General features: G+C 44.5%; 1 protein-coding gene across 3 annotated transcripts in view; it reads right to left on the bottom strand.

Moving 5' to 3' along the window:
* LOC148151360 (putative G protein-coupled receptor 139) overlaps nucleotides 1–15,977 on the bottom strand; it is a 127,844-nt gene that overhangs the window by 46,363 nt on the left and 65,504 nt on the right. The window contains exons 2-3 of one of the 3 annotated variants that reach the window (XM_087983904.1): nucleotides 9,794–9,871; nucleotides 1,017–1,156 (exon numbers count right to left, since the gene is read on the bottom strand). In XM_087983904.1, coding sequence (XP_087840030.1) covers nucleotides 1,017–1,095 — 79 coding nt within the window. In that variant the 5' untranslated portion in view covers nucleotides 1,096–1,156; nucleotides 9,794–9,871. Of the gene's footprint in view, nucleotides 1–1,016; nucleotides 1,157–2,064; nucleotides 2,119–9,793; nucleotides 9,872–15,977 lie in introns of all 3 variants that reach the window. The other 2 variants (XM_087983900.1, XM_087983893.1) reach the window with 2 other exon arrangements.

Raw genomic sequence — 15,977 nt, 5'->3', positions numbered from 1 at the left:
AAAACCAAGAATGACAGCAAATTCAAAAGGAGTTGTTGGATCAGATGGCTACGAGCTTGAAAGGAGGTGGTGTCTTAAGGAGGGAAAAGGGGTCGAGAGGCAGAGAGGTGTAGAAAGGACACGCTGGAGCTTGGACCCCACCCAAAAGCACATCCATCAACGGTGAAGGAGTTGTACATGGTCATGCACAACTGACAGAAGTGGAGAAATGCAGGGTGTTGTGAAGCTGGAGATCACAGGGGTAGGTAGCAGCATAGCCAAGGAGAGATTTGCAAACAAGGGAGGGAATCAAGGGGCAGTTTGACTGGGGCCAAGGTGGATCAGAGAGCGAAGGGTTAATAGGTGAACGGCGACTTACTGCGAGTTAAATCAAAGGGAGAATTTTAGATGGTGTCAGGTTTACAGACAGAAAATGCTATTCTACACCGTACTCTTCCCTTTGAATTTCTAATACCCTTGCAGCAGCTACAACCATTTCAGAGGAGAAAATTCCAGTTTCCTCCCTTTGTGTGGAAATGGGAATCTGATTCTGCTCCGAATAAGTCAAACTCAGATATTACAGCTTTTCAGATTAGTTCTGAGATTCCACTTTATAATTTTTAGGACGTGAATTCAACCATCCTTTAGTCTTATCAACTCCAGGGAAACCAAGCCGAGACGAGGCCACGAATGCTCTTGGTATCACTTTGCTGCAACCACAGTCTGGTCTCTTCAAGGTCAGTCCAGAAACTGAGCCATACTGATTGGTCAGGGCTGTTTGGGGATTTAGACCAGCAACAAACAGATATTGCATAAAGTAGTGGGCTAGTGCAGGTGATGATGTAGGATGGAGTCTTTCCTGTGCTTTGAGTCTATAAAATGTATAAATTGTTTAGAAAACATTTGGTGATTTGCTAAGTCTCTCTCCCCCATTTCTCACCCTCATCCTGTTAGCCTTTTGCTCCTATTTTATCCCTATCACCTCCTTTACCATGCTGCTGTAGATCAATGTCACTTCACAACACAGTGGGACTTACCTGGGATCCCGATTGCACACAGTGCTGGGTAATAGATTTTCTGTACAGTGACGAAGGCACTGCTGAATGTCGGAGCCATGTCGAGCAGGTAGCTTCCTGGAGGGAAACTAAAAGGAACAGCTTATCCTCCAGTTCTCTTCCTGAAAACAAACAGGTCCCTGTATTAGTGTTTGGCTTTTACTACCGTCTATTCCCACCGCCCACAATAACAAAGCTGAGAGCCCACAGAAATCAAAAGGGTGCCTTTTCAATGAGGTGTTTAGGTGCGATCAACAACAATAATCAGCTTGAACCTTGAACCCAGCGACACCCCGAAGGACTTCACAAATCTTTGGACTGTGAGAGGAAACTGGAGTACCTGGAGCAAACCTACGCAGACACAAGGGGAATGTGCAAACTCCACACAGACAGTCACTCAAGGTTGGAATTGAACCTGGGTCCCTGGCGCTGTGAGGCAGCAATGTTAACCACTGAGCCACCGTGCCACCTACAGCATGGGGAAGAGCTCTATCGATTTGATTGTTTCACTGACTGCAAGTGTCAATGGCTCCATTAACAGCCCAGCCCCAGATATTCTTCAGACTGTGTGAGATGTCAGATTGTTTTCACCTGTGCTACAAACATAACGGAGCGGGAATAATAATAGATTGTCTCTGCTGGATAGTTAATGCAATAAGGTGATTAGGAAAAGAAAGCACATGGGAAGGAAGGAAAAGAAAATGTTTTTGTACAAAATGGAGCTGTCATTGTGAAGAACATCAAGCTTTAGGAAAAGGTGGCACAAGGGAGAGATGGAACTGGCCTAAGGAGGCACAATGAGAATTTAAGGCAGAGGGGAAAGGTTAGAGTGAAATAGGTAAGAAGGTTAGAGTGAAGGGGATGGGAGGACTGAAGAAGTCACATCTGATTCAAAACCTGAACCCTGTTTCTCTCTCCATGGGAGCTGCTGAGTTTCTCCAGCATTCTCTGTCTTTATTTCAGACTCTCAGCATCCATAGTATTTTGCTTTCATTGTCAGTCACGTGCATCATGCCAGCCTCATACTCACGCTTCTCCTCTGCCGTAGATTGGCAAACGTCCACCCAAGGTCAATCCAAAGGAGCTAATTGAAAATGATCTCAATGTTTATCAAACCATCAACCAGCTGCAAACAACAAACCAATCTAGATAAAAGTTACACAGATATACCCTTCAGGAAGAGCTATATTTGTAAAACACACTGATGCCAAGGTTGAGCACCATTAGTTTAATAATAACCTAAAGTATTTTTAATTTTGAACCAAAGCATGAATTATTGATTACTTTATTGTTACTTGCATTTTCCAGTGAATAATGCAGCAAAATACCGTGACAAGCTTCCACTGTCGCCACAATCCACCCCCATTTTGAATAGCTGAAGAATGAAAAGAATAAAAGTTATAACAATCCTGACCCAGCTTGGCAATTTTTGAACAGAATTGATTGTCACGTGTACCGAGGCACAGTGAAAACAATACAGGCAGATCACAGAGTTAAGGAGCATAGAGAAGTAAATAATAGGTAAACAGTGGCAAAAACAGAAACACAGGTACAGGCAAATGTGAAGAGTTTGTGAGACCATTCAGTAACTAACTAGAGACTACTACTCGCTGTCTAATTAAAGATAATGAACATGTGGGTTCCTGAAGCTGGGAGCTCACTGGAAGTCTCTCTAGCTCAGAGTAAGAAGCCTCAGGTATGGGGGAACAGAGAGAGAGAGAGAGAGAGAGGGGGGGGGGGGCAGACAGAGCATCTCTTTCTTGAGGCACCCTCTGAGATCTTTTGCAATGTTCAGTATTGAAAATGCCACAGCGGATGGGTCAACATTGAAGAGGACAGGTAGGCTGGGTTCCTCAAAGCTGGCCCTGAAGCTGGGAAACCAGTGATACAAGGCTGGGAGTTGCTTCTCTGCCATGGTCATAGAGTCAGAGAGATCTTCAACAGGGAAACACACCCTTCAGTCCAACCCATCCATGCCAATCAGGTGTCCTGAATTAATCTAGTCCCATTTGGCCCGTGTCCCTCTAAACCCTTCCTATTCATATACCCATCCAGGTGCCTTTGAAATGTTGGAATTGTTCCAGCCTCCACCACCTCCTCTGACAGCTCATTCAAAATGTGCACCACCCTCTGCATGAAAACGTTGCCCCTTTCGGACTGGAGCTTTGAAGCTTTCCCCTCTCACCCTAAATCTATGCCCTCCAGTTCTGGACTCCCCCATCGCAGGGAAAAGATTTTGTCTATTTATCCTATCCATGCCCTTCAGGATTTTATAGACCTCTATAGGGTCACCCCTTAGCCTCCGATGCTCCAGGGAAAACAGACCCAGTCTATTCAACCTCTCCCCATAGCTCAAAACCTCCAACCCTGGCTACATCCTTTCAGGATTCACAACATTCTTCCTAGAGCAGGGAGACCAGAATTGAACACAATATTCCAAAAGTAGCCTAACAAGTGTCCTGTACAGCTGCAACATGACCTCCCAACTCCTATACTCAATGCACTGACCAATAAAGGCAAGTATACCAAATACCTTCTTCACTACCCTGTCTACCGTGACTCCACTTTCAAGGAATTGTGAACTGTACTCCAAGGTCTCTTTGTTTGGCAACACTGGCCAGGACCTTACCATTAAGTCCTGCCCTGATTTGCCTTTCCAAAATGCAGCACCTCACATTTATCTAAATTAAACTCCATGTGCCACTCCTCGGCCCATCAGCCCATCTAATCAAAATCCCATTGTAATCTGAGGTAACCTTCTTCACTGTCCACCGCATCTCCAATTTTGGCATCATCTGCAAACTTACTAAACACTCCTCCTATATTCACAAACAAATCATTTATTAGATTAGATTGCAGAGTGGAAACAGGCCCTTCGGCCCAACAAGTCCACACTGACCCGCCGAAACGCAACCCACCCATACCCCTACATTCACCCCTTCACCTAATACTACGGGCAATTTAGCATGGCCAATTCACCTGACCTGCACATCTTTGGACTGTGGGAGGAAACCGGAGCACCCGGAGGATACCCACGCAGACACGGGGAGAACGTGCAAACTCCACACAGACAGCCGCCTGAGGCTAGAATTGAACCCGGATCTCTGGCGCTGTAAGGCACTGTGACAAAATGACAAAATGTAGTGGACCCAGCAATGATCCTTACAGCACATTGCTGGTCACAGACCTCTAGTCTGAACAACAACCCTCCACTACAACTTTCTGTCTCCTACTTTAAGCCAATTTTATATCCAAATGCCTAGGTCTCCCTGGATTCCATGTCCTACTGGGCATGGGGTGGGGGAGAGCGCTCCCTTAGGCTGGCTGAAATACCAGTCACCTTAATTTGCCGATCAATGAACTGAATGTGTCACTGTTGGCAAGACGGAAATTCCACCTCCCACTCTCACCCTTCCTGTAATGGCTCAGTGCCAAGATGGTGCAGCTGGCACTCCAGGAGAGATCTCCATTGCTGCCCCCATTTCAAAGTCAGAATCTTGCCCCTGGTACGTGGGAAACTGAAGGAGGGGAATAGTCTATCAGATCAAACCCCGTGACCCGATGAACCCAAGAACCTTGGCAAGCGATGAGAAATTTTACCTTGTGACTTCAAACAAATGTTTTAAACAAAATACGACACAAGTGGCTCTTGATGAACTTTGAACTTTTGTGGAATTCTGAGAAGGAAAAGAAACTAAGGAAACGTCCAGTACTCATACTTAAAATGGAAGGGAGTTGCTGGAAGGGTAAGATAGAATGCATTGCCCCAGCTGCAAACTCAGAAACCTCATCAAAGTAGTTTTGCATCCTTTGCAAATTTGATGAAAACAGGAAGATGAGGTGGCTCAGAAATTACCAAGCAAACTGGGCACCATTTTTGTGGACAGTTGTATAGTAGATCAGGTTTATCCCAGAAAAGAATAAGGAGTTGATTAGATTTCAGGATAAACATGTCAAGCCAACGCAATGCAGTAAATAAATCCAACAGAATCCTGAGTAATAGAGTCAAACTGTAAAATACATGCTAGAGGGGGTGATGATTAAATTCCCTACAGTGTGGAAACAGGTCCTTCGGCCCAACCAGTCCCTCTGAAGAGTAACCCACCTAGACCCATTTCCCCCTGACTAATACACCTGACATTTAGCATGGCCAATTCATCTAACCGGCACATCTTTGACCTGTGGGAGGAAACTGGAGCACCCAGAGGAAACCCACACAGACACAGGGAGAATGTGCAAACTCCACACAAACAGTCACTCGAGGCTGGAATCAAACCTGGATTGCTGGTGCTGTGAGGCAGCAGTGCTAACCACTGAGCCACTGTGCCACCCATATGGTATACTCGTTAGACCTCAGGTATAGGCTCCAGTTCTACTCACCAAGAATGAGAGGCATCTAAGTAATGGAGACACTGCAGAGAGGAATCACAAGACTGATACAGTGGGAATGGGTCCACATTATAAAGAAAAGCTTGTGCCTCCTGAAGGAGGATCCTTCAAAGAGGTGAGACTAAGACATTTAATGGATTATGAGAGAAAATGTTGAACCAGAATATTACTTTTGACTAAAATGAATAAAAAGTAAAGAAAACTTTAAAAACTACAAATGAGTTTAAAAAATAATCATCAGGAATAAATCTTCCCTCCAAGTATTTGCAGGATAGACATGAACAATATACAGTACTGGCTCCAAAAACAGACGCCTCATGTATAATGATGGCTATATGTGCTCATTAACAAATTAAATAACTGCTTTGTATCTTGGAGATTTGTGAGATGCAGATGAGTTAAGATAGCTTCTTCACTGTATTTTACTGTATTGCTGGAGTATGAGAATGGTGCACAGCATTTCTCCGTTCTGAAGTGAAAGGAGAAAGATGCTCAGGAACTTTCTCAAAAAGGCAGTGCCTCTTTAACTCACATCAACAGAAACTGAGCACACTCTCCACATATTTCCTGTGTCCTTTCAGATCCTGTTCTGCAGACATCTGCTGCCAATTTTCTGCTGCAGCAAAACACGAATCTAACCGTGTTTACTTTAACATTGACTGACAATGGAGGCTTTACGAGCTGTGTAAGGCAGTCTCAGTGATCTGAGCTCTATTTGGCACTGGTGATTATACAGTACTGTCCATTCCTTTTAATATGCCTCAAATTGGGAAGTTGTGACAACTCTATCAGTTCTAATCTTTCTTTTCCAGTCGAGAGATCATGTTGGAAGTCGCTGGATGGTAAATATGGAGGCGAATTGCAAATAAACTGCAACATAATTCAGAGATTCATGCCCGGTACCCTTTCCCAGTTGTGAGGTGCATGTGAGGTATTCTTGGCTTCCCCTCACCTCACCCTGCCTCAATCCCATTTACCACTCACTGTGACGCTATGCACAGCGCCGTTCCTCAATTCAAGGGGTAACGGACTTCTCTTCACTGATCTGGAGGGATAAACTGTACCAGAGCTTAACAGTCCTTAGCATCAAACAGAGAGAGGATGGCAGCAATGCGGTTATGTTACTGGACCGATAATTTGGTAGATAGAACATAGAACAATACAGCGCAGTACAGGCCCTTTGGCCCTCGATGTTGCGCCGATCCAAGCCCACCTAACCTATACTAACCCACTATCCTCCATATACCTATCCAATGCCCGCTTAAATGCCCATAAAGAGGGAGAGTCCACCACTGCTACTGGCAGGGCATTCCATGAACTTACAACTCGCTGAGTGAAGAACCTACCCCTAACTTCAGTCCTATATCTACCCCCCCTTAATTTAAAGCTATGCCCCCTTGTAATACCCGACTCCATACGCGGGAAAAGGTTCACACTGTCAACCCTATCTAACCCCCTAATCATCTTGTACACCTCAATCAAGTCACCCCTAAACCTTCTTTTCTCTAATGTAAGTTCTGATCTCACTGTGGCCGTGGAGGGGTTTCAATTCAGTTAATTAAATAAATTTAAAACAGAAGACTAATTCTAGAGCAAATTATACAATGAACGGAAGAGCCTTGGGATAAGTTGATGCACAGAGAGATCTGGGAGTGCAGGTCCATTGTACCCTGAAGGTTACTGCACAGCTGGATAGCGTGGTCAAGAAGGCATATAGTATGCTTGCCTTCATTGGACGGGGTATTGAGTATAAGAGCTGGCAAGTCATGCTAAAATTGTACAAGACATTGGTTCGGCCGCATTTAGAATACTGTGTACTGTTCTGGACACCACATTACCAAAAGGATGTGGACGCTTTGGAGAAAGTACAGAGAAGGTTTATGAGGATGTTGCCTGGTATGGAAGGTGCTAGCTATGAAGAGAGGTTGAGTAGATTAGGTTTATTTTCACTAGAAAAAAGGAGATTGAGGGGGGACCTGATTGAGGTTTACAAAATCATGAAGGGTACAGACAGGGTGAATAGAGACAAGCTTTTTCCCAGGGTGAGGGATTCAATAACGAGAGGTCACGCTTTCAAAGTGAGAGGTGGGAAGTTTAAGGGGGATACTCGCGGCAAGTACTTCACACAGAGGGTGGTGGGTGTCTGGAACACGCTGCCAGCAGAGGTGGTAGAGGCAGGCACAGTAGGTTCATTTAAGATGCGCCTAGACAGATGCAGGTGGGGAACAGAGGGATACAGATGCTCAGGAATTGACCGACAGGTTTAGACAGTACATTTGGAATGGCTCAGGCTTGGAGGGCCGAAGGGCCTGTTCCTGGGCTGCAAAATTTCTTTGTCCTTTGTCTTTGTTCTAGAATATTTGTATCAGTCTTGGCAGTTGCCTTTAGAACCGATCTGGTTCACTAATGCCATTTGCAGAGGAAAATCAGCCATCCTTGTCTTGTCTCGGACAATTGTGACTCCAGACCCAATATGGCCCACTCTGAAATGGTCACTGAGTTTTATCAAAAGATGAAAAGGCATAATGATTACATTAGATTAGATTAGATTACATTACAGTGTGGAAACAGGCCCTTCGGCCCAACAAGTCCACGCCGACGCGAAACCCTCCCATACCCCTACATTTACCCCTTACCTAACACTACGGGCAATTTAGCATGGCCAATTCACCTGACCCTGCACATCTTTGGACTGTGGGAGGAAACCGGAGCACCCGGAGGAAACCCACGCAGACACAGGGAGAATGTGCAAACTCCACACAGTCAGTCGCCTGAGGCGGGAATTGAACCCGGGTCTCAGGCGCTGTGAGGCAGCAGTGCTAACCACTGTGCCACCGTGCAGCCCACTAATCTACACAGAGGTCAGCGGTTTGTTGAAGACGTTGGCCCATCTCACCTTCTGACTGACAACACAAATTGGTCTTGCTAACCCACGGCAATTCACACCAGCGTACATCCTGGAACCCACTCCTCGAGTTTCTTTGACAGCAATTCTAATGCCCTTCGCCTCTCCCACTGAGAAAAGCAAGCGGCAAAGGTATGCACCAACACGTGCAATCTCCCTGTCAACTCACGTGCCATGCTGACCTGCCATTGCTTCGTGATCACTCTTAAAAGTCCACACTTGCTTACCAGAAGGAAAGACATCATAGTTCTCCTGTCTTGTTGGAGAGAAACAACTGGTGGTGGTTTAACCTGAGGGTCACCATGCCTTGGGAGAGGAGACTCCTTCATTGCAACCTCTGCCAGTGCAGGAATTGAACCCACACGGTTGGCATCACAAACCAATCATGCAAGTTAACTGAGCCCCTAACCTGGCAACCACATCACATTTCATTAACAATGGGCCTTACAATCCCTGAGCCTGACCTTTCCCACTGCCAGAGTCACACCCATTACTAGCTTCAGTTGGGATATCTGTGTTCCCAAGGATTTAGTCCAGAAAGTGGAACTTCCTAAAGCTGGGTAAAGTTCTGGTAACTCTCACTCCTCCCTGTAGTTCACTGATCTTAAGGAGAGAATGCTAGAACAGAATTCCCTCGGACTTAATTTGACTGTCAAGTAATTATTTGCATTACACTAACGGTTGGTTACCAAATGACTATGAAACTTACAGAATACCGAATGGCCTGGACAGAGTGGATGTTGGGAAGATGTTTCCATTGGTCAGAGGGACTAGGACCCAAGGGCACAGCCTTAAAGTTAAGGGAAGACCCTTTAGAACAGCGATAAGGAGAAACCTCTTCAGCCACAGAGTGGGGGATCTGTGGAATTCGCTGCCACAGAAGGCTGTGCAGGCCAGGTCATTGAGTATATTTAAGACTGAGATAGATAGGTTCTTGAGTTTCAAGGGGATCAAGGGTTATGGGGAGAAGGTGGGAGAATGAGGATGAGAAATGGACAAACCATGATTGAATGGTGCAGCAGACTTGATGGGCTGAATGGCCGAACATCTGCTCCTATGTTTTAATGGTCTTATTATACTGCCTTTCTTGTTCTTCAGACAGATTAATGCATCATGGGCAGTTACAGGTACTGTTGTAATGATAGGGGAAAAGAACTTGCATTTATGTTGCACCTTTAGTTGTCCCAAAGTGATTTACTGTCATTACCTCACAAGGAATATATGTTGTTAATATTAAGACTATTATAGTTGTTTAAGGCACTAGCAGAACACACAATATGGAGGCAAGTGAATTTTATTGTAAATGCAGACATTTCCAAGTGGAATGTTTTCTAATGTATTTTTTACAAATTTTATGAATAGAAGTATATTTTTGGGGGTAAAAACCTTAATTCTGAGGTAAGGTCCCACAACCTATACGTTGATTGCAGAATACATTATCAACTCAAACACTGGGAAGATATACCTGTTCATTGTAACATCTCGCTCAAAAGACAATGTTCTGCAAATGCAGGAATCTCCCAGAGCATCACTGAGAGTCAGCCTGGATAAGTAAGAAAGAGAGAGAGAAAAAAAGAAAACAAATGACTTACATAGTCACTGCTGCAATTTAGGGAACACAGCAGGCTCCCACAGTCAGCTCTGTGATAACAGCCAGATAATCCATCTCTATGCTGTTGATTAAGGAATAAATATTGTCTAGATTAGTGGGGATACCCTCCCTGCTCTTCTTAAAAATAGGGTCATGGGATGTTTCACAGCCCACCTCCAAGGGCAGATGAGACTTCAATTTAACATTGCAGCTGAAAACAGCACCTCTGACAGTGCAACCCCTCCCCCTGGTAGTGCACTGGGCTGCCAACTTCGAGTCTGTATCCAGGTTTCTGAAGTGGAACTTGAACCCACGTTGTCCTAACTGAGGGGAGACAGTTGGATAGAGCCCAGGTAAGTGTTTTAGCAGAGTTGAGCCACACTTATCCTGTGTGTTGGCGGTTACAATCCAGAGGATTATGAAGCTGCTGCCTTACCTGTTGTTCGTTCAGACAGAGAGACACACACACTTAACCATTATCCTAGAAAAAGCTGAATGGAGTTTGCTAATTACCATAGAACTGTATGGTTACCTTTCCATGGCAACGAGAAGTCTAAATGGAGTCACTGGATGGGAGGTTGGCTTCTGTACCAGTCTGGGCTGTACACACCACCTTCTGTAGTTTATTATGGTCCTGGGCCAAGCAGTTGCTGAACCAGGTAAATCTGGTCCTACACCGTACAGTGTCCTTTCAGCCTGGACAGCTATCTGCTGTTTGCAGTAACTGATTCTGGCTGCTGGTCACTCTGTGTGAACACTTTGCTGAAACCTTGATCCCCGATAGTTGAATAAATGCAACAAAGTAATTTCATCCAGTTTTAGGTCTTTTTTTTGTTTAGCTGTAACTGTAACAGGGGCTGGACAATGTATACGTGCAGTTGGAACTGCTGTACAGTGCTAGGGAAGCACCACATGAAGATCTGCCTTCTGGATGAGGTGTTAAACTGAGACAGCAATTAATAACCTTAGGGCTTTTGCATTCTGCACATCCTGCAGATTCCACACAGATACAGTAGCCTTGTCCTCCTGACTAAAAACATGGGGTGAAGTATTCTGCCTCCTCTTAGCTAGGTTACCTAATAACGTTTTAATGGCTATCAGCCAATTAGATGGTCAGCAGGTCTCTAGCCCATCAGTGCCACCGAAAGGGTGGCCAATTCTGGAACTGCACTCTGTCCCTAACAATAAGCATTTCCTTATTTATTCATTAATCTATTTATTCATTCATTCAGAATATTGCATTTTGGACAAGAGGTTGGTGTCACTGGCTGAGCCAGCATTTATTGTCCACCCCCAAATTGCCCTTGAGAAGGAGATGTTGAGCTGTCTTCTTGGCCAGTGTAGTCTATGTGGTATTAGGATACTGACTCAGCAATAGTAAAGGAACAACAATATATTTTCAAGTCGGGATGGTGCATGTTTTGGATGGGAAATTGTAGATGATGAGGTTTTGCTGCCCTTGTCCTTCTAGGTGATAGATATTGTGGGATTGCAAGGTGCTGTCTAGGATGTCTTGGCAAGTTGTGGCACTGTGCCTTGCCAAACTGTTGCCACTGTGCATTGGTGTTAGAGAGACACCTATCAGGTGGGCTGCTTTGTTAGGGATGGTGTCAAGCTTCTAGAGTATTATTGGAGCTGCACTCATCCAAGCAACTGGGGAGGAATACATCACACTTCCGACTTGTGCCTTGTGTGATGGATACTTATATATTTATAAGTATAATTTGATTTTGATTTTTGGATTTTGAATTAGTGGCATGTGGGATTGTGTTTGTGAGGAAAGGTTAATGATTAACTTGTTAGTATTTCTGCAGTCTTAGGAATTCCTTTTTAAAAATGCTATGAGAGAGATAGTACTTGGAGGTTAAAGGGTATTTGGATATATTGGGAGTGTGTTCATAAGCATAAAGTAAACAGTGTAGTGCTTTAGGCTTCAGTAAGAAGGTTGTGAAATGAATTTATTTGGCTTGGAGAGCTCTTGGTTTTCAATTTGGCAGGTTTGCAGAAGTCTTAAGTGAAGTCTTAAGTCAGGAAGATTGACAGTTCAGACCTTTTATTAAATAGTTCCAGACCAGAAATGATTGCTCAAAACCTTGAAGGGACATTTGAAGCTGAGGAAGATTGAGCTCAGCTGTATGAAGATTCAAGAAAAGTGCAATCAGATTCTTAAAAAGAGGGCAATGGAAGCCGGAACTAAGTCAAATCTTTATGTGTGAGAGAGGAGGCAATTTCGTCGAGGAAGGGGAGTAGACTGTCCATCCCATCGAGCCCTTTCTGCCATTTAATAGGATCATGGCTGATCCGACATTCCTCATGTCCACTTTCCTGTCCTTTCCCCATTACCTTTGATTCCCCTTCTGATCAAGAATCTTATCTGTCTCAGCCTTAAATACACACAAGGACTCAACCCCCACAGCTCTCTGTGGCAAGGAGTTCCAAAGACTCACAACTCTCTGAGAGACAAAATTCCTCCTCAACTCAATATTAAATTGGTGCCTCTTAATTCTGAGACAATGCCCTCTGGTCCTAGACTTTCCCATGAGGGGAAGCATCCTCTGACCATATCCCCTGTTAAGCCCCTTATGAAGCCCTATATGTTTCAGTGAGATCACCTCTCATTCCTCTAAATTCCAAGTACTGTAAAGGGATAGTATTAGGATTAATGGGATTGATCACTGTACTATGTGTTTCAAAATCTTTAAACTTTGAATTCCTACTGTGCGGAAGCAGGCCATTCTGCCCATCAAGTCCACACCAATCCTCTGAAGAGCACTCCACCCAGACCCACCCTCCTACCCTATCCCTACATTTCCCATAGCTAATCCACCTCACCTGAACATCCCTGGACACCATGGGGAATTTAGCATGGTCAATTCACCTAACCTGCACATCTTTGGATTGTGGGAGAAAACTGAGCAGACTACATCCAGACACTGGAAGAATGTACAAAGTCCACACAGACAGTCACCCAAGGCTGGAATCAAATCCAGGTTCCTGGTGCTGTGAGGCAGCAGTGCTAACCACTAAGCTACAGTGCTGTTCTAAACTTAGACACAACTTACTGTATGTAAATAGTTTGTTTTATTCTGCTCTATCTTCATTTCTATTACGCCCTCATGTTCTGTTTTACTATTAGATCCAAATCTACGACATTGCATGGTTATGTTTCAATGAGAAACCACCCTGGTTAAAGCCAAATAAAGAGAATATGATCTAAGAAGCCAGATTTCAGTCTGGGATCTAACTTGTCCAGGAATAACATCAGATGGGATTATAATACTTGTAGAGGATGGTCAGATCTTAAGAACTCAGGAGAGGAGTTACGTGTAGCAGAAATCCTTGCTTCTGACTTACTCTTGTAGCCACAGTATTTTCATGGTCCGATTCCACATTCAAGATGGTGCCAACAGTAGGCAACTCCTGGTGAACTCCCTACAGCAGATCTAACCCTAACATTTCTCTTCTTATAACTGTTCGATACTTTTAAATCTAAATTCCAAGTTCAAAAATTACTAATAATCTTCTTGTAAATCTATTCAGCTTGCCTAGCTCACATCCTGTGTGGTGTAACCGGTATGCCTTACTCTGTCCAAGTTTTTTTTCACCCTATGATCTGTAAGTCCTTGCTTAGCATGATGTGCCTGTACGGCTCGCAAACAAAACTTTTCACTGTACTTAGGTACACGTGACAATAAATCAAATTAATCAATCAATCCATCAGTTTCTGGTCAATGTTAAGATGCTGATAGTGATATGGTAAGGCCTTTGAATATCAAGGAGTGATGATTAGATTCTTTCTGTCGGAGATACTCATTGCCTGATTTTGATGTAACATGAATGTTACTTGCCAGTTATCAGCCCAAGCCTGAATACTGTCCAGGTCTTGCTGCATTTTGACAAAGCGCACTGGAAATCAAGCCCCCCTGTTCCATATGTCATCAGAAATGTGAAAATGATCAATGTAATCACATGATGATTAATTTGCCTGACTGTAACCAATATTTGAGGTAAAAGAAACTCACAACGGTAAATAAAAAGTTAAAATGTATTCTTATAATAAATCTATCCTTTAAAAACTGGCAAAATGGATTATTAAATACTAATTGAGAACTTAGCCTATGCCCTCTTTAAATGCAAATGCATTCAATTCAGGATGAGTCAGTTTGACAGTTTTGTGGAAATATTATAGGTTAAAAGGAAAAAGGGAACATATTCTGTGGACCAAGGGTCAGAACGGTTGAATGAGGTGACCTTCTGAAAGTTCTTTCCCTTTTTATCAATTACATAAAGTTGTTGTTGATTGTAACATTATTTAATTCAGTGATGGAAATGTGTTGCTGGAAAAGCGCAGCAGGTCAGGCAGCATCTAGGGAACAGGAGAATCGACGTTTCGGGCATTAGCCCTTCTTCAGGAATGAGGAAAGTTGGTCCAGCAGGCTAAGATAAAAGATAGGGAGGAGGGACTTGGGGGAGGGGCGTCGGAAATGCGATAGGTGGAAAGAGGTCAAGGTGAGGGTGATAGGTCAGACTGGGGTGGGGGCGGAGAGGTCGGGAAGAAGATTGCAGGTTAGGAAGGCGGTGCTGAATTTGATGGATTTGACTGAGACAGGCTGGGGGGAGGGGAAATGAGGAAACTGGTGAAATCCGAGTTCATCCCTTGTGGTTGGAGGGTTCCTAGCCGGAAGATGAGGCGTTCTTCCTCCAACCGTCGTTTCGCTGTGGTCTGACGATGGAGGAGTCCAAAGACCTGCATATCCTTGGTGGAGTGGGAGGGGGAATTGAAATGTTGAGCTACAGGGTGGTTGGGTTGGTTGGTCCGGGTGTCCCAGAGGTGTTCTCTGAAACGCTCCGCAAGTAGGCGGCCTGTCTCCCCAATATAGAGGAGGCCACATTGGGTGCAGAGGATGCAATAGATGATATGTGTGGAGGTACAGGTGAATCTGTGGCGGATATGGAAGTTTCCTTTGGGGCCTTGGAGGGAGGTGAGGGGGGAGGTGTGGGCGCAAGTCTTGCACCTCCTGCGGTTGCAGGGGAAGGTGCCGGGAGTGGAGGTTGGGTTGGTGGGGGGTGTGGATCTGACGAGGGAGTCACGGAGGGAGTGGTCTTTACGGAATGCTGATAGGGGAGGGGAGGGAAATATATCCTTGGTGGTGGGGTCAGTTTGGAGGTGGCGGAAATGGCGGCGGATGATGTGCTGTACATGGAGGTTAGTGGGGTGGTAGGTGAGGACCAGTGGGGTTCTGTCCTGGTGGCGGTTGGAGAGGCGGGGTTCAAGGGCGGAGGATCGGGAAGTGGAAGAGATGCGGTGGAGGGCATCGTCGACCACGTCGGGAGGGAATTTGCGGTCCTTGAAGAAGGAGGCCTATTTAATTCAGTGGCCAATCATTTGGACCTAAGTCTTCTGCCTGAGTTAGAGGTTCATCTTTTCAAAGTCTCTTAGTGTTATTTTGTTTTCCATTCACAGAGGGGAAAAGACAGAGAGAGGGATCTGGCTTGGCCTGCAGGCGTTTGGAAATCTGACAGCAGACCCCCGAGGGTCTGTGATAAACTATTCATAAGCTGTTGCTGAGCGCTTTTCAACATAAATACACCTGGGGCCAAAACATCTGACCCAGTTCTCCAAATGTTACCTGACATAGTGTAATCAATATATGAACAAGGAACTGAGGAGGCCACTCAAACTGTTTGAGCCTACTCTGTCATTCAATAAAATCATGACTTGTGTGATTCCCACCTCAACTCCACATTCCTGCATATCTTCAATAATCTTTCACCCCTTTGGCAATCAAGATCTATCTATCTCTCCCTTAAAACTATCTTAAGATTTTGCAACCATTGCCTTTTGAGGAAAGGAATCCTAAAGACGCATAACACCTTGAGAGAGAGAAAAGGTTTCCTCATCTCTGTTTTAAATGGCTCCCCCTTATTTTTAAACTTTGACTCACATTCTAGATTCTCCCACAAGAGGAAATCCACCTGGTCAAGATCTTACATGCTTCAATTAAGCTGTACAAAGAAAACATCTCTTTCTCAACACAAACTTCCATTTTCCCCGTTT

This window comes from Chiloscyllium plagiosum, unplaced genomic scaffold (genome assembly GCF_037043375.1).
Source record: "Chiloscyllium plagiosum isolate Xiang-an unplaced genomic scaffold, Cpla_swu_hap1 HiC_scaffold_3, whole genome shotgun sequence".
NCBI classification, from domain to species: Eukaryota; Metazoa; Chordata; class Chondrichthyes; order Orectolobiformes; family Hemiscylliidae; genus Chiloscyllium; species Chiloscyllium plagiosum.
The sequence above is the reverse complement of the archived record's forward strand: the minus strand, read 5'-3'. Positions and strand labels throughout refer to the sequence as shown.